This window comes from Dryas octopetala, chromosome 3 (assembly GCF_963921425.1).
Source record: "Dryas octopetala chromosome 3, drDryOcto1.1, whole genome shotgun sequence".
NCBI classification, from domain to species: domain Eukaryota; kingdom Viridiplantae; phylum Streptophyta; class Magnoliopsida; order Rosales; family Rosaceae; genus Dryas; species Dryas octopetala.
In genome coordinates, this window is record NC_141368.1 from 5,133,640 (window position 1) to 5,153,809 (window position 20,170).

The following is a 20,170-nucleotide window of genomic DNA, read 5'->3' on the forward strand; positions in this document are numbered from 1 at the left end:
ATAAGCACAAGCAGTGCTACAATCTGAGCCGTTGGATATGAGGCGTGACGGTGATGATTTGTTCTAACAAAGGGGTTCTTTAGGGTTCTATTTCATGGACTAACTGCTGCGCTGCTGCTGTTGGTTTGTGATTAGTTTTACTTTTACTAAATTTCTTTTTTATATTAATTACTTTTTTTTGGTACTCTTAATTACTTTTTTTTTTTTAACTGAATTCAAGATTTTAATTGGCACGTTATTTATTTAGGGTTTGGTTTCTTGTATTTGGGAGAAAATGTCAAAATATGTAATTATGTAGTAGATATATATTGCCTTATTTTATATCACCCTCTTTTGGGACTGATGAATCATGCATCTTGGTCTTTATGGAAATCCTTTAATCCTTTAATTCTTTTCAAAGCTCTTTTTATGAACTTTTTCTTTAGGAAAAAGAAAATTTTCTTCATGAATTTAGTTGTGGGTTGCACAATAAAAAGATGTGAGAACCAATATATATTTTTTATAATTATATTATATTATACTTAAATACTTAAAAATATCATCAAGTAATTTTCTTACCAAAATTGTGTGAGATATTATCAAAATTGTGTATGAGATGCATATTATGACTACAAAAGTAATGTTGGTGAAGATTTTAATCAAAACCTACCAACTCATAGTTCATTATAATCTTAAAATTTGTGTTATAAATTCTTTATATCAAATTTAGTATTCCTTTATTTTCTTTTCTTTTTTGGCCAAAATTTAATATTCATTTCTATCGTTGAAAATAAAATATATAAAACTTGAATGAATGAAATTTTGTTTGTCGGTCACTAGTCTACACATCTTCATTCCTTTATTGTGGCTTTCTCTTCTTCCTCTCTTTCAATCCGTCATTTGATTGGCCACTCTTTCCACTTGACGTCTTCATTTTCAGTCTTCATAATCTAGGCTAGCGCCAGATGTCGGTTATTCATAACTTAGACTACTAAAATTTGTAGGAAACATAAGCTCTTTTTCTCCTTACCTTGTATTCATTCATTCCTTGTGGCTCCCTCTTATTCCTCTCTTCAATCGGCCATTTAATTGGTCACTCTATCTACATGATGTCTTTATTTTCACTCACCATGACCTAGTGGAGTGCCAGTTGTCGGTCATTCATAACTCAGACTAGTAAATTTTAAGAAACGAAAGTTGTCTTTCTCATCACCTCATCTTCATTCCTTACTCGTGGCTTCCTTTTATTCCTCTCTTCAATCGGTGTCTCTCTCCACTTGACGTCCTCATTTTCATTCCTCACGACCTAACATAGCTCCAATTGTCAATCATCCATAGCTCAAACTAGTACTTTTAAGAAACAAAAAGTCTTTTTCCCATCATCTTCATTCCTTCTTGGTGGCTCTCTTTTATTCATCTCTTCAATCGGTCATTTAATTGGCTACTTTCTCCACTTGACGTCCTCATTTTCATTGCTCATAACCTAGGCTAGTGCCGGATGTCGATCATCCATAACTTAGTCTAAATTTTTTGTTTTACATTAAAAAGTAAATGAGAACAAAATAGTAAGTATAAGAATCGCTTTTATTAGATGCCACGAACTTTTTAGATTTAATTGTGAATATGATAATAGGTGGATAAAATCACATCAAATTTTCCCGGTTCAAAAAAAGCAACACAAAATTTTGATACACATATTACTCCAATTAAAATCAAAATTCAATTGCACGAGTTGACTATCCATAGTGTCTTGGATTTTAGTTCGTAATCAATTGCAATATATATATATATATATCTATATTTGCTTCATTTGTGGTGACAAATCCACAATGCAATTAAATTTTGCCTTTTTCGTGGTCACATATCAACTTATATGTGAGATTCTGCTTTACAGGTTTAATTCCTAATTAATTAGTTTATCATTTTTCAAAAGGGGAAATGTTATCCACTTCCTCCAATCTACCTTCCCCACCGACTTTTCTTTTTTATTCTCATTTCATAGTATATTTTTATGATCGGAACCGTTCATTTTTTAAATAATTATTTGAAGATAATCTTTGTAAAAAATAAACTAAGAGCTTATTTGGCAGTGCTTTTATAAGGCTTAAAAGTGCTTTCAAATAGTTAAAAGCATTTTTTCTTATGTTTAGTAAAAAGAATAAGAAGTATTTTTGGGTTTTAAAAGTACTAGGAAACGCTTCCGGGTGAAGCACATGGTAGGTGTTTCTTCCAAGTATATTAACAAGAAGCAATTGAATTTTTTTTAACAAAATTTATGAATTTCTAACAAAAGTGCGACTGAGTAAAAACCACTCCCAAACAAGCTCTATTATATTGAAATAAAAAATACAACTTAAAAGTCTATATCAATGTTTGCTATTTCTCGGAAAACACTAGAACACTAGAACAATGAAATTAGAAGGACTAAAGACATTTGTGTACTAATACATTATTATTTTGTGAATAAATTTAAGGAAGATTTAGAGTTTAATCCATTTTATGAGTTTTTCTTAAACTAACACCGATAGTGATTTAAGGTTTTTAATCAAGTTCTTTGATTTTTATTCTTTAACGGTTTTATATTAGGTTTTGACTCCGGAATTTTGGGCAGAAACCTAACATGCAGCCTCTACAAAGCTCACTTTACACCCTAAGAGGGAAATATCCTTCAAATCGGGGGAGAACTTTATTATGAATTAAAAAGATTTTCTTATAAATTTTAAAATACCTCTAGTCTCCATCTAAAAACTGTTTTTCTAAAAGACTCAAACCTAATTATCTCTAAATTTAATAATTTTAGACCTCGTTTGGAATTGCGGTGGAAGACCCAAAAGCTATTGTGGATGACAATTCTCAATCACCTACAGCAGTTTTGGTGTTTGGTAAAAAAATTAAAAACTGCTTTTTCCCACAATTTTCAACTCCCCACAACAAAAACAGAAAGCAGGTTTCTGGGTGCTTTTGAAAGCTGCAGTGAATCACAGCAACAATGAATATTTTATTTTACCCATAATATCCTCATTGATTTCTATATTTTTAATTTGTTTATTTTAAATTAAAAAATATGTCTATTGTTAGTTATATTTTATATTGTGATAATTAATTATAATATTGTATTTGCACGATTAAAATTATAATATACCTAAAAAAATAATATACATACTTATTTAATAATGTTGTTCTTAGAAAAATTAATGCTAATAAAAATTTGTAGCCAAAAATTTAAAAAACAAGTAAAATACATGTTATTTTTAACAAACAAATAAGTGAAAGACACTTTTAGCATCATGTCTATTTTAGTAATTATTCACAGTCACAGCACTTTTACATTAACATTTATCAAACAATTTGATACTGTTTTTTGCACTCACAGCACTTTTGAAAACATACTTTACCAAACACTCAGCTGCTTTACTTTACAGCTGACTTTACTTCACAGCTGTTTTACCTCACAGCTATTTTTTCACACAGCAATACCAAACTGGCCCTTAGTATTATTGTCTATAAATTAAGTAACAAACTATCTTCACTAAAAGTTGAAGGAGAAATTTAATGGTGCATTTAAGCGTACCTTACCAAACCATGTCAACAGTAGTAATGTGGTTAATTCATACTTATTTTTAACTTGTTGCCTAACTTTTTGTGAACAAAAGTATTTTAAAACTCGAGTCATTAAAAACCTTAGAGATCAACATCTTTGTAGCGTCATCTAAAGTTGACCAAGTTGAGAGACTTGAGAAGGTAACATGTGGGTAAAACTATCTCATTGCTAAGCTAGGCATATAAAGGCATTACCCTCATGGTGTGTTTGGATGGAGGAAAAAAACTCAGAATTTAAACAAAACTCAGCATTTAAGAAATTACATGCTCTAATTTCCTTGTTTGGGTTAATAAATACAGAATTTTGTAAATTCTAGGTGGAAAAAAACTTGGGATTTGAAGGCTGTAAATTCCAACTTTAAATTCCACTTAAATTGGTGTCATTTTCAAAATTTCAATTTTTACAAAAGAAAAATAAATCGTGTCGACCATGTTGACACTGCTGCCAACGTCACCACCACTAACACCACCACCCCCGCTGCCGCTGCCGCCGCCACCACCACCAACACCAACACCAAGATCGCCACCGCCGCCATCACCGTCACCACCACCACCATCACCGTCACCGCCGCCACCACCATCACCGCCATTTCCAACACCACCACCGCCACCGCCACCGCCAACACCCCAATTTTAGCCACCACCATTTATCTTACCGCTTGTGGGCCATTACCCCTATCAATTTGGTCAACTCACCATAAACATCATTTTTATTGTTGCCACCATCACCATCACTCTTTTGAATTAATGTATCAAAAATTAAAACTACCATAAATTCCGTGTTTAAACTCCATTATGTTTACATGTTATCCAAACAAGAGAATTTACATATTCTAGAATTTTAAATCACATCGTTTTAAATTCCGTCATTTGTAAATTCCTTAGTAATTTCAAAATACTTCATCCATGTAATTTCAAAATACTTCATCAAAGACTGTACATAAAGGCTATGAATATATAATATAACTCTCACATGTAAAGACTATAATAATTTACGTGGTTTTTTATAATTAAAATTGATCCCGACCTATTCAATTAAAAAAAAAATCGAACTAAATGTATCAACAATATTCGCAATAGAATGATGATTGGATTATTTAACTCTGTCTAACAGTGGCATGCACCCACTATAACTGTAAGTACTAAAATGTGGAGAATAAAACTTGAAACCAAGTAGGCAAGTAGCAGTACAAAAGACCGAAAAACCAGGGGCAAAGAAGATGCCTTTGTCTTGTTTGTAATAAAGAGAGAGTTGAGAAAGCAAGTATGAAGTATGAAGTATGAAGAAGACAAGGTTAGTTTGGTGATTATGTCAGCCTCCATTAGTTTACATTTGGATTTTGCAGATCATGCAGTGGATAACGATGATATTGTAAGCATGTGAGGCCGTTCAGGCGGTTCAGTCACTCGCTCGCTCGTCATGTATACATATATCAATTAATACTTTGGGTAGGGGGGTCACGTGACTTGTCTGCAAATAAAATTACTAATATGCCTGCAGTTACTGGGTTAAACCTAGAAAACTTAAAATTAATATTAATTTTGTAAACATGTCCCCCAAATAAACAGAACATATAGGTTTTTTTTTTTTGTTTAAGCTAAAAAGAAAATGCTTGGTTAATGTCAATTTTAGCACCAAAAAAACAATACATATCCCCTTTTATTTATGTTATCTTTTTTTTTTGGCCAAAATATATTTCATTTCACCAAAAAAACACCAATTACAAGAGAAAAACAATAAAAACAACATAAATAACCCTTTTATTTATGTTATCTTTCATTCCAATATTTCAGTGTCAAGTAATTTGTCTTTTTCTTTTAATGGATAATTTGTTAAATATGATTAAAGAAATAGATGGATGGATAAATAATGAATGCAGTAAATAAAATAAATAAATGAGAGGTGAGGCATGGCCTCGAAATTTGGCAGCGGAATTCATGGTTGATGTGCACGTCACCTAGCCATGCCTCCCATAAATATCTTATCTTATGGAAATTAAGGTAATGATCTTTTGATGCTCACCTTACAGTCAAGCAATTAATTAACTCCCAATTCTCACCCTCTATTCTATAAAAATAAAATTATGAAAAATATATTGTTGCTTAGTATCGGATTTTTTATTGTTAATTTCAATGGGTAGGTGAGAATAATAGCCATAACCCAATTCAACATGCCTCTATTGCTTTTGCCTCAGGCCCTCAGCAGTCCATTTGGTTGAAATTTATTTCTAGGCTTTCATTCAATGACGGTGAATTGTGTTGAACTTAGACCCCGTTTTGGATTGAGGACCCAAAAGATGATATAGATGACAATTTTCAATCACTTACACCAATTTTGGTGTTTGGTAAAAAAAATAAAAAACTGCTTTCACTCATAATTCTCAACTCCCACAGCAAAAACAGAAAGCAGGTTTCTAGGTATTTTTGAAAACTGCAGTGAATCACAACAATAATTAATATTTTATTTTATCCATACTACCCTTATTGATTTCTATAATTTTTATTTGTTTATTTTAAATTAAAAAATATGTCCATTGTTAGTTATATTTTATATTGTGATAATTAATTATGATATTTTATTTGTACGATTAAAATTATAATATACTTAAAAAAATAATAGGAATACTTATTTAATAATGTTCTTCTTAAAAAAATTAATGTTAATAAAAATTTGTAGTCACAAATTTAAAAAATAAGTAAAAAAATATTTTAGTTTTACTAAATAAATAAGTGAAAGACACTTTCAGCATCATGTCTATTTTAGTAATTATACACAGTCACAACACTTTTACATTAACATTTACCAAATACTTTGATACTGTTTTTTGTACTCACAGCATTTTTTATAATATAGTTTACCAAACACTCAACTGTTTTACTTTTACAGCTGACTTTACTTCACAGCTGTTTTTTCTCACAGCAATACCAAACTGGCCCTTAGTGGTAGGATACCATCAATTAGCCCCCTCATTTTGTCTACTTAAAATGCATTGTTTTGTTTCCTTTTTCGTTTTTGGATTTCTTTGGGGGGAGGATTTATGCTCTTGTAAAATTTTTTTCAGAAAAATAGAGTTTTTGCATTTAGAGTCTAGAAATCTTTCTCGACTAGAATTGCACGGTGTGGATAAGTTAAGACTAAATTACCAATCATGCATGTCATTGGCAACTCAAATCACACAATATAGAAAATGATAATTTAATGGTCAATTAGGTCATTAACAACTTAGAAGACGCTACATAAACTATGACTAAAATTATATTATCAACAATTTGGATTGCATCACGTGGATAAGTTATATTTGAATTGCTAATTAGAGGTATTAAATGAGTCAAGCTATCATGAGCATAAAAGGAACTAGACCAGCACGAACATGACACAAATAAAAGGGTCAGATTGGACCAAAGTTAGCTTTTAACCATATAGGGGGCCAAGCTCAGCCCATGGCTCAGGGAAGCCAAGTGATCTGCACAGTTTTGTTCTTGATAAGAACTCTGGTATATCCTATATTCCTATATATAGCAAACATGGTTTATGTTTGTACAAGGTATGTACACACGCAGACACATACTCTATTAATGCTCATGTTTAATTTAGAGAGTTTTGGCAAAATATCACACTGGTCGGTGGTCCAGACTTCGGTTCAGACTTTTTTCCTTAGTAATTTACATGGGGCACTCTTATCAAACTCTGCTATATGGTGAATTCTGTCCACCACCACAACATAACTACTATTCAACACTGTGATTTTTTGTTCCATTGTATGTCAGTTTCGTTTAGGTCATCGTTGTTGTATACTTGTATTATATCAAAGCCCAAAAGACCGGCCCTTAGGCCCCTTACAGCAAGGTGGACTGGGCTTGGGAATTTGAACCAAGGTCCATTTACACTGATTTGGGGTAATCGGAAGGCCTCTGAACTTGGTCAGAATAACTTAGAAGAAATTAATGAGCACAGAGTACTGATCAAAATTGGGCTGCATTGTTTTGGAGACATATTACAATATTAATTGCTGAAATCATGTTTTCATGATCTTCAAACCAACCTTACCTAACCTGGAGGATGTAATTTACCGTGTGAACTTGACAAACCAAACAAATTAATTAACCAGCAACAGCATTCAGTTAATTTTGCAGAATTGTGTTGAAAGTAAGCGTGTGCGTACTGAAGAGGTTGAGCAACATACTCGAAAAGCTAGGTTTCTATTTTCTAACCTACTTTGAATTCTTCTAACAAGCTAGCTTTGCCATGCATGATACTGTAACAGCCAAAGAGCATATATATATGCAGCTAATTAATTTGAGACTCAAAAATCAAAATGAGATTGCTCAAGTCATTTTAAGATCAAGTGATTTGGGTTTCTATTCTAGCTAGCTAGCTAGAAAACTTAAATTCTACAGGAGATTTGTTAGGTATGACCCTCACATAGATATCTTTTCTGATTAATTACGATCAACTGCATTCGGTGCTTGCTAAAGGCTAAGTCACTTGTAACTTTATAAGCTAGCTATCGTAATTAATTATATTAACAAAAAATTGGATAGAAATTAATTGTGGGTAACCATTACATTAATTACGATATATAACTAGACAACTTAAGAACTAATTAAGTTAAAACTCGATTTCATGGCCAAAAACAATAAAAAAGTACGTTAAAACTCGATTTGAGAAGGGTGTTTGGGGTGGGATACTTGTGATCGAAAGTTTTACAATACCAAATCAAGTATAATTTAATAGAATCTATTTCTTTTAGAACAAATTTATTCCTACCATACATTAATTTATTCCTCTCTGTTAATATTTTCAGTGTTGGTGCTTCCAAAATTATGTCATTTCATATTTACATTTAATCATCTGTTTAATTAATATATATAAATGCCAAACTCTAAACCCACTATGTTGAATTCCAAATCCAAACACATAGCACTATATAGTTTGAGAAAAAAACAAATGACAAATAGGAAATTCGTACAATTAATGTCATATTCTTATTACAGTCTTTAGTCGATTTCCATAATGGGAAAAGCAGAAATTCAGAGACTTAAGAATTAAGAACAAGGAGAAAGCCAGACAAGAAAGAAAGAGGGTACGTTCTACTTTCTACAAGAGCTATAGGCTATATATAGTCGATGAATATATAGAAAACTATATATAGATATAGCAAAATCTAAAACTAAAAGGTAGCAAAAGCTAGCCAACATATATATGATAGTCAAAATCGAAATTTCCCAGAAATTTCATAATCAGCCAGCTGTTAATCTTAAAATTCCCCCATACAGCATGGTATTGAGGTGAGGTGAGACCATGTCCAATTGTCCATACATTTTAATTCACATAAACTTTTTGCCCAAACCTTATATACCAAGAGTAGCCCAATGTAACATGATCAGTACCCATCACGCTGTGATGTTAAAGTCAGTGACCGAAAGGCCCAAGTCAGACCTACTATTAGGTGTGGACAGGTGGACTTTGCTCAACAAGTCCACGTCACCACCTGTAGTTGTTGGGGTTAAGTAATCCATCTCTTTGTGTGTATTTACGTGGCGTATAATACTTTTTTCTTTGCAGATACATCCACTCAAATTTATTAAACCAAAAACAACGATCTTCATAAGTAATGTAAAGTGCATGGTAGTTGTGAACTGATAAACCGTTTTATTCCTAAATTAATCGACCCAATCAAATTTGCTACACCTTATAACCCACATATCAATTCTTGTGATCTATTAGAAACCCAATTAAGAAAAACACAAATGGTGAGACCAAGTAGTACTACAACGTTAATGGAGTCGTCCTCTGTTGTTTCGGAGCTGGAGGGAACGCTTGTGAAGGACCCGGACCCGTTTTCCTACTTCATGTTGGTGGCATTCGAGGCTTCGGGTCTGGTCAGGTTCGCCCTGTTGCTGATGACGTGGCCGGTTATTAAGTTGCTGGAGATGGTGGGTACGGAGGAGGTAGGGTTTAAGCTTATGATCTTTATTACGGTTGCGGGTTTGCCCGAGTCCGAGATCGAATCGGTGGCTCGGGCGGTTCTGCCGAAATTCTACGTGGATGACGTGGACATGGAGGCTTGGAAAGTGTTTAGCTCGTGTGATAAGAGGGTTGTGGTGACCAGGACTCCGAGGATTATGGTGGAGAGGTTTGTGAAGGAGCATTTGAGGGCTGATGAGGTTGTTGGTAGTGAGCTTGTTGTGAACCGGTTCGGGTTCGCCACCGGCTTTGTTAAGGGTGGACTAGTTGGTGGGGATAGTAGTAGCTCTCGTGACTTGGTGGCAAAGCTATTTGCGGAGGATGAGCCACCTAAGTTAGGGTTGGGAGGGCTTGCTTCACCATGTTCTTCGTTTTTATCTCTATGCAAGGTATAAATCAAAATTTGAATATTAGCACATTTAGGCTTTTAATTTCAACTAGAAAAAAATGATGTTTGGTTTATTTTCACGTGCTAATATTGTAATTATTTTTTAAACTACGTTATTTTGTGTTTAACGTTAACGGTTTATTTTTTAGTACTAATATTGTGATTGTGCCAAAATTATGTATTATGAGTATTTTGTATTTATTTTGGAAAGTTATTACAATTACATTTAAAAAGATGACATTATTTTATACAAAAACACTATAAAAAGCACGCATAAATAGATGATACAAACTTTTGTTGAGTAATAATAGAAGAATTATATTTTCTAATTATGTAATGTGGTACTAAATGACATGTTATATAATTAATGTAATAATTAGATGTGTAATAATTAGATGTGTAGCTAATATCATATGAAGCATATGCATGATCTTTTACTAATTTTAATGATGCATGGATGGGTCTTGTAACAGGAACAAATGCACCCACCATTCATCAACAACGAAAAGCAAGAGCAACAAGTCCTCCGTCCGCTCCCGGTGATTTTCCACGACGGCCGACTAGTGAAGCGGCCGACGCCGTCTACCGCCCTCCTAATCCTCCTATGGATGCCCCTAGGCATCATCCTCGCCTTCATTCGCATAGTCGTGGGGTTGTTGTTACCAATGTGGGCTATTACCCACGTGTCCAAGCTATTTGGCGGCAAGGTCATTGTGAAAGGCAAACCCCCACCACCCGTGACACCTGGCAACTCCGGCGTTCTCTTCGTCTGCACCCATCGAACCCTAATGGACCCCGTCGTCCTCTCCACCGTCCTTGGCCGCAAAATCCCAGCCGTCACATACTCCATATCTCGATTATCCGAGCTCCTAGCCCCAATCCCCACCGTTCGATTAACCCGAACACGACACGTGGACGCAGAAAAAATCCAGCGAGCATTATCCAAAGGGGACCTTGTGGTCTGCCCCGAAGGAACGACATGTCGTGAACCCTTCCTCTTGAGGTTCAGTGCACTCTTCGCCGAACTCACGAACCGAATAGTCCCCGTGGCCATCAATTATAGAGTAGGATTCTTCCATGCCACCACCGCCAAGGGTTGGAAATCCCTGGACCCCATCTTCTTCTTCATGAACCCTCGGCCGGTGTACGAGATCACGTTCTTAAACCAGCTGCCTTTGGAAGCCACGTGTTCATCTGGGAAGAGTCCTCATGATGTTGCGAATTACGTGCAGAGGATCTTGGCCGCCACGTTAGGGTTTGAGTGCACCAACTTCACCAGGAAGGACAAGTACAGAGTGCTTGCTGGGAATGATGGAACGGTGTCGTATACTTCGTTTGCGGATGGGGTTAAGAAGGTGGTGATGAGCAGCTTCAAGCCCCTTTACACTAAAACAAGGAAAGAATAAGAAATTGATTTATCAATTTCTTTGTTTGGTGTGGCCGTAAGAATAATGAATAATGAATAATATTAATATTTCTTTGTTTGTATTTTTTTGTAGATTTATTTATTTCTGAATTTGTTCAATAAGGTACGTACTACTGTAAATGTCGATCATTTTGTTTGCTAATTAATGACTCTGGGACTAGCTACTTGGAATATTATAATTAATTGGGAAATATAAGATTTTGTACGTTTTGTTGCTACCTAATAATGGATTATAGTGTTAATTTGTTTTGATCTGGATTATAGTGTCAATCAATTAATTAATTAGTGTATGTTGCTAATTAAGCATGCATGTGCTTAATTGGGTCCGTTTAGCTTTCAGCGCAGCTGTGCTGTTGTTTTGTCTTGCCGTCTTGGGCTGTATTCTCTGTTGTTGTTTGGCTTTAATTTATTAACCTCTCTAATACAAGAGGTGTACGTCAGTACGTTGCTGTTTTTATTTTCTATTGCATTAAAAATGATTGAAGGAGAAAGAAAACTAATTGGTACAATGCATGTCGATCTCAACGCAAAACATAAAGAAAGAAGATATATAACTCTGGAATAATTTTTATATAATTGATGATATTTATATATCTAAGAGCCTTATAACTTGTTATTGTATTAATAATGCATGCAGCCTAAATTGGAGTTTGTTTTTTATGCACAATAATTAATATTAATATTATAAAATAATTGAAACATCGTTGTTTAAAAAGATTATGCTATTCAAGCTCCTCTTTTGTACTCTTGCATTGGTATGTATTTGTTTTTAGAGTGAAATTAACCAAATTTTGAAGGATCGGATGATGGAGAATTGCGTTATTTTGTAACAAGAAAAATATCACTGTTCATCTTTGTCAAAACAAAATGGTTCGTCACATTTATGCAACTTGAAAACATCATGTGTAATGTGTAATATTATAGGTTACGGGCCTAACTGCGTGTGCATTAAATGTAGCCCATGAATAGAATTGATCCCAACATAAAAACAACCGGGCCTTATAATGTTGGTAGGCCCAATTACCTGCCTTATCTATATCACAACTATCAGAAGCCCAAAAAAGAATCATACGGGAGATGGGCGCAGTCCTGTTATGTATATGGTACCATCTTTAATAATATACGTGTTCTTATTTCAAGAAAAATTTACATTTTCTTAAAATAAATAAAACACATAACACCATGACCATACATATAATACTACTGCTCTATTTCAAACTTTTTTTTAGCTAAGCATAAGAATAAGGTAGCAGATTTGTTAGCTAATTAAGCATAACTTATCAAATTATCATGTTAATTTCTGGTTTGATGTAAACGTTGGGCCTCCTTGGCTCAGTCATGCTTTGTATGAGGACTTGGTTCATTGAATAAACTCTTCAATTTTCTTTAAAAAAAAAAAACATGAGGCCATATCACTAAGTGGTCATACAATAATACAATATGTATAGTATGACTGCCTAATTTAAAAACTTTTTTTTCCTATTTTTTTAAAGTTAATTTAAACTTGTAGTGTGAATGTGTGATTAGTCCACATATGCACAAAAAATTTAAAATTAATAATTCCCTTTGATTTGGTGGGTGGATTAATTAGAATTTGTGTTGCTTCAGTAGTTTGATCATCTTTTTAAAACTGTTGGCTGGTGACTGGTGAAGTAGTTTTGACATTTTTAATATGCTGTAGAAGTCAATAAAGAAAAAAGAAAAACAAATTCCTGTAGAAGAAGCACCAAAGTAAGTTTTGGTGGTTAAGCCTTTAATTAATACAGAGAGGCTGGTTTTGCAGCTGCAGCTTATAGGATTAGGCTTTGTCCAATGCCAACCACATGACTCAGTCTTTCCTTTTACTCTCGTCATCATACTTAAAAATCAAACAAATAAATAACTATCTCTATTTTTTTTTCTTATCTGACGTATCATTATTTATTACTTTACTGGATATAGTATTTTCTTCTATTTTTTAGATTTTATTTTTTATATCTAATATATGAATGTCTAAATTGAAAAAAATAAATTAAGATCCCTGACACTACTGATTTTAGTCAAAACTACCAATAGCCTCTCTATTTTCTCTCTTTTGCTTGGGTTTTTCCCCATACATATTATTGTGGAATAAAGAATGTGTATGAGTGGAATAATATAAGCTTTTTACGCGTAAATTAGTAAAGTTTATGAAAGGAACTTTTTTTTGGCCACTTATGAAAGGAACTTTGAACTTTGAAGAAAGGCACATAGTTTGCGTTGAAGACTAAGGTACGTACAATGACTTGGAAAAATTATTGTTTTCAAGTGTACGTCTGTACAATTTACATGCTTATAATTTTACATACATTTAATAATAATTTGACATATGTCAGCTTAAAAAAAAATGGACATACGTACGTCAAAATATTATGATCGGCTTGTGAAAAATAATTGTAAAAGCACGTGAAAAAAAAAAAAAAAAAAACCTTATCGATTGTGGGGGGCATACGGTCATGCAAATATAGATATATGGATGATAATATTTTTTTAGAATGCTGCTATTTGCACACATTTTTTTTTTCTTTTTACACACCATCTTCTCACTTTTTTTCATTTCACACACTCACGCTCCTCCCATAATTAAATTTTCTCATATACATACCTCTCTCAATTACCATAATATCCCTATTTTATCTGTTTTCACAAAATTTCTCACCAAAACTCATCATCCAACACACCCCATCAACTCAAAAAAAAAAAAAAAAAAAAAACACCCCTTCACCTACCCACCCAGCTCCCTCCTCCTCCCTCACCGAACAACCTCAGACCAAAAAAATAATAACACCCCATCCCTCATCACCGGACCACCTCCCTCCCTCTCCTTCTTCTTCTTTCTTCTCCTCGGCATGCAGCACCACCCTCATCCCTCTCTCTCCTCCCCACAGGCAGCACCACCCTCATCCCTCTCTCTCCTCCTCGCATGCAACACCACCTCCCTCCCTCCCCCTATTTCAACCGACCCGCTCAGCCCCTCTCCCCCTCACCCAACCACCTCATTCCCTCCCGAACCCTCCCTGCACCACATTCCTCTCTTTCTCTCTCCTCCCTCACAGCACCACCTCCCCGTCATAGGCCTTCGGCGCTGGGCAGCCGAAATAGTTAGTTTTGGTTTGGCAGTCATCCGCTGAACGTTTCCTAGTTATTCAATGGCTGTATGTCGAACGAAACTAACCATTTCGGCGGACTAGTGTCGAATGGTCTGTTATGGGGAGGTGGTGCTGCGGGGGAGGAAAGAGAGAGAGAGAGAGAGGAGTGTGGTGCGGGAGGGAGGGAGAAAGGTGGTCGGGTGAGGGGCGAGGGGTTGTGTGGGTCAGGTGAAAGTGGTGCTGCCTGCGGGCCGGGAAGAGAAAGAGGGATAAGGGTGGTGCTGCCTGCAGGGAGAAGGGAGGGAGGAGGGTGATGCTGCATGTCGGAGAGTAGAGAGAGATGAAGGTGGTCCGGTCAGGGGGGAGGGGCTGGGTGGGTCCGGTGAAACTGAGGGAGGTGGTCCGGTGAAGGAGGGAGGAAGGTGTGGATCGGGTAAGTGAGTGTGTGTGTGTGTGTTTTTTTTTTTGTCTAAGTTGATGGATGTGTAAGAATTGTCCGTTAATGTCTTTTTCTTTTGGGGTAATTAGTTAAATTCACAAATTAAATTATAGGGGTGTGCAAATAGCAACTTTTTTTTTTATCTGACAATTTGATGATATGTGATGTTTCCATACTGGTAATTTAGATTGTATACATTCATATATATAATCGATTAGTCTAATAATATATAAAATATTTTATATATATATATATTGAAAACATATCTATAACAATGGACATACATAAGGATTTTGTTGTAACTTCATAATTAAAGAGATTAATAAGAAAAATCAGATGCAAATTAAGTTAGAAACGAAATCAGGATCAGGGAAATTAATAATTTCGTATGCAATGCAATTTTCAAATGGATTGTTTAATATTATAGTTTGTCAGGAACAAACCTTAGTAATTTTATATATCTTATGACTAGTTGATCACGCGAGTATTATTTTATTAGAAGAAAGCTTCAGAAAATTAATTGTACGTATATCATTTCATAGTCCAGAAGTGAATGGTCGGCTTGCTCAGCATTAATAATAAAGAAATGATAATTCCACAGATAATTCCACAGTAACATATAATAATATTGCTACCTAGCTAGTTGCATGCATATGTGCACTTTAATTTAATTTAGGGGTGTAAACGAGTCGAACCAAGGCGAATATCACCGTGTTCAAACTTAGCTTGTTTTAAATTTTTTGAACTTGAGATTGGCTTGGCTTGTTTTTTATACAAACTGAGCTTGAACAAGCCAAAAAAAAATCAAACCCGATACGAACTCAAACTGTATTGAGCTTATTTATATAATTTTATCTAAGATATTTTATTAACTACTATTTTAAAAAAATATTAATTTCTATCAAACATTTTCTTCTTGAAAGCATTATAATATGTTAATTTAACTTAGAATTAATATATATTTTTAATTAAATTAGATAGACATCAAAGACTTTTTTAAAACACCGTATAGATGAATATGATTTCCTTGAAATACAACTGTACCAAATAATTTCATCTAAACATTCATAACTTATAGCAAGTCCTCATATAAGCTATAAAAAAGGAGGCGTGAAACATATATTTCATCTGAGCCGAATATATTAAAGCTCAAGCTTGACTTGTATCTTAACCGAGCGAGAGCTTCGGCTTGACTTGTTTTTTTACGAGCCGAGCTTAAAAGAACCAAGCTTGAGCTGTTTTAAGCCGATTTACAGCCCTAATTTAATTTATATGCCAATATTATTACCCACATATTTGAGAATTTTTTATCCAAATGATATAATAATATATTATAAATAAATAAATTTTAAAATGAAATTGAAATAGTTAATTATCATAACATTTACTGCACACTTTTAAATAAATTTATATTTTATATTTAAAATGAATTCAATGTGTAAAACGATGATTTAAACACTAATGGCAATCAATAATAAACATGTCTACATGTTGTGAATTGAAAATAACCATCGTTTTATCATTTTAAGATCGTTTTGTTAGGTTATGTAGTACTTTTTTTATTGCTTTTTCATATTCAAAAACAAAATGTATTATGCAAAGATCAGGGCCCCATAAAACATTACATTAACATTAAACTTTGAGATGTTTTGTGTATACATACTATTTTTAAGTATTAAAAGACGTTAGAAAAATTAAAGAAATGTTATGAAAATAATTGAGTTCTTTATTAATAAGCCATAATATATAATATTTTTTAGTTATAAACTCAAACTTCTAATTTATTTATTTTTAAACAACAAATAATATTTCTAATCCATAATTCAAGAAAAATCAAATATAAAGCATTCAATACTATTCAAACTCAAGCATACCCAAGTAATTAAGGTATTCAAGTATTCCCAAGTTTTAGTTAAATTAATTAAATTCTTTTGAGAGCTTAAAGTTTATAATATAGTCTTTAAAATTTAGGATTAAAACCCTAAAATTTTAAATATGAAGTCATAAAACTTAAACACTAAATACTTAAACCTTAAAACAATACTAAATCATTCAACAAAATATAATTCTACGAAATTATAAAATGTAACTCTACAAGACTAAATCTGAAATAATAAGATAAAGTGTTACATAATGCATCATAACAAAACAATTCAAGAGTTACTTATTGTATCATAATAAAATAAAATGTAACTCTTTACATACTGTATCATAATAGGATAAAATGTAATTCTATAAGATTTACATATAACATTAGAAGAAAAACTAGTTTTTAAACCACTCCTTGTGGTTTAAAAATAAATAAGTCTTTTCCATGAGTTTTTAAGTAAAATTTACAATTTTTTTGTGATTTTTTGCTAATTTACTTAAAATAATTCTTAGACCTTTAATTTCCCAAAATTAATAAGTATTTAGCCCTTAGAGTCGAATGGTTAAAAAAAAAAAAAAAAAGAATATCTGAAATAATATAGTACGCAACGGAAAAAACAAACCATATATATAAAACAATTGCAAGATTATCACCTGTAGTTGTTGGATTAAAAGTTAAAACTTAAAAGAACGTAATTTTGTCACGTCACTCTGTTTACTGTTTAGAATCTTCAGCGCCAAACTCTGGCGCTGGCTCACAAAACTGAAATAAGTTCTCAAAACGGTGCACCTTCTCCTTGTTGCTTCCAAAACCGTATCAGTTATCTCATCTCACATCTCTCGCCTGTAACGCCGTTAAGTGCTTCACCCAATCACACACCACCAGGTGTCCCAAAACGAACAGCGTTGGCGCCACGCTAAGCCGCTGTAACAAAGACAGACGCGCTTTGCCGTTAATAACTCCACAAAATCGTTCTGTCTTCAATCTCTCGACACGCAAAAACTCAAATTTGACACCCGAAGACTTTCATATCCTCGGGGTTTTTATTAAGTTTCCCATCTCCCAAGCACTACCTCAACCCCTATCTTTCTGGGAAAAAAGGCTTGGCTTCATTATTCAACGTGTCTCTAATCTCAATACTGATTGGGAATTTTCATTCTCGGATCGAATTCAACTCAATTGATTCAGTGCGGTGTTTATTTTGGGATCGAGAGTGAGTGATTAGCCTTCCATGTCCTCGACGACGCCGTCTTATTGGTGCTACAGATGTAGCCGATTCGTTAGGGTTTGGAACAACGACTCGGCAGTGGTCTGCCCTGGCTGCGACAGTGGCTTCGTGGAGGAGATTGACAACCCGACCCGCCCCGTACACGTGGACTCGCGTCGCAGGAGGTTTCCTGCTGCCGCTATGTACATGATCGGAGCCGACCGCTCCGATTCCAATCCGGATCACACCGGTTCCGGCCCGAACATCCGAAGACCTCTCAGAAACAACGGCGAACGGTCGCCGTTCAATCCGGTCATCGTGCTCCGCGGCACATCCGACGGCTCGAATGACGATGGAGGCGGTTCGGGCCGTGGGTTTGAGCTCTTTTACGACGACGGTGTCGGGTCGGGTCTCAGACCCTTGCCTAGCAGCATGTCCGAGTTTTTACTTGGGTCCGGGTTCGACCGGCTTCTGGAGCAGCTTTCGCAGATCGAAATCAACGGCATCGGGCGGTACGATCAGAGGCCGGCGGCGAAAACAGCGATTGAGTCGATGCCGAGGGTGGAGCTCGACGAAGCTCACATAGCGGCGGAGCCTCACTGCGCCGTGTGCAAAGAAGCGTTCGAATTGGGGACCGAAGCTCGCGAGATGCCCTGCAAGCACATATACCACTCGGACTGTATCCTCCCATGGCTTTCCCAACGAAATTCGTGTCCGGTGTGCCGGCACGAGATGCCGACCGACTCCGCCGCCGCCGAGAACGGGCAGCCTGTAGGTCCCAGCGAGGACGAGAACGCGGGGCTGACCATCTGGAGGCTGCCCGGCGGGGGATTCGCTGTAGGGAGGTTCAGCGGCGGAAGAAGGGGCGGCGAGAGGGAGCTTCCGGTAGTTTATACGGAGATGGACGGTGGGTTTAATGGCGGCGGCGCGCCAAGGAGAATTTCGTGGGCGACGAGTGGGGGGAGGAGAGGGAGAGATAGGGGTGGGTTGAGGGGGTTTTTTCGGAATTTTTTTAGTTGCTTTCGGGGCGGCGGTGGTGGGATTCGGTCGTCGCCGTCGGCTTCGAGTTTGAGTTCAGGTTCGGAGATGAGGATGATGGGGACGCCTCCGCGGCGGCTGCGGCCTCGGAGGAGGAGTGTGACGGAGCCGACTATGACGACGGCGCCGCGGCGGAGGCGGAGGACGTGGTCTATGGATGTTAATAGCGGGATTGTAAGATGGTGATAATTCGGGGGTGGAAGTGGAAATGGAAGGCATTGGTGTGTTCTTTATTCACTCATTGTAAATATTGGGGAAAGAATGAATGGGGAATGGGAATGGGAATCGACCTTTTTGTCTTTGGAGCTCACAATTTGTGGCCTGGGCTTGTAAACCCCATGAGAAGCAGAGCTCCAAAGATGGCTGTTGGGAGCTAACAAGGTACTCCTCCACCCCACTGTGCCTTTTCAAGCTTCATGGATTGAATCTGAATTAGCTTCATTACCTGCTTTCATATATATATTCTTTCAAAGTTTTTATTTTAAAAGATTTTCATGAATTTGTAATTTGTAGTCAGATTCAGTTTGTTATCATCGATCCCTCTATTCCCTTTTTGGGGTCATTATTTTTGTAAGAAATCTATAAAGAGGAAGCCCCCTTGCATGAGCTATTTCTTTCTTGAATGATTCCTATTTTTGATCGTGAATTATTGGGAATTCGAATTACAGTCGTTGTGAAATATTATTTCTTGCAATTCGGATCGAAAATTCTTTTCTCCTTAGATCTGTATGTGTGCCAGTTGCCAATAAAACTCCATAGGGACTGTGACAAAGGGGTAGCGACAAAGCTTGAGTGTTGAGACTTGAGGCCATTTGTCTCGATTAGTACTATTTTTAGATTCACCGTATGAGAGAACGATTCTCACAAGTCACAAACACACTCTTTAATTTAATTATTAGATCTTATGGGGTTCATTTTATTTTATTTTATTGTTAAATCTGTTTATATGTCATAAAGTATTTGTCGTCCATTTGGGACCGAACTCGTCCTTTGCTGAAGTCGTTGTTAGTTTAACTCTACCCAAGCAAACCCTATTTTGGGAATTACCAGAAGGGAATCGATGTGCACATTAGGGTCGCCAAGAATTACGAAGAAACAAATCATTGCACATGTTGGATGTGCTATATGTAAAATTGATACCTATTTTG

At 35.5% G+C, this 20,170-nt stretch overlaps 1 protein-coding gene and 1 pseudogene across 1 annotated transcript; both read left to right on the forward strand.

The window, feature by feature from the left end:
• The first annotated feature begins 9,348 nt into the window (after positions 1–9,348).
• On the forward strand, positions 9,349–11,341 carry LOC147289973 (glycerol-3-phosphate acyltransferase 5-like). Its single transcript, XM_086238040.1, has 2 exons — positions 9,349–9,936; positions 10,409–11,341. Exons 1-2 carry the CDS (start codon positions 9,361–9,363, stop codon positions 11,339–11,341), a joined length of 1,509 nt encoding a protein of 502 aa, XP_086094166.1. The 5' UTR covers positions 9,349–9,360.
• A 6,399-nt stretch (positions 11,342–17,740) lies between these two features.
• LOC147289974 (putative E3 ubiquitin-protein ligase RHC2A pseudogene) lies at positions 17,741–19,645 on the forward strand (annotated as a pseudogene).
• Positions 19,646–20,170: the final 525 nt, after the last annotated feature.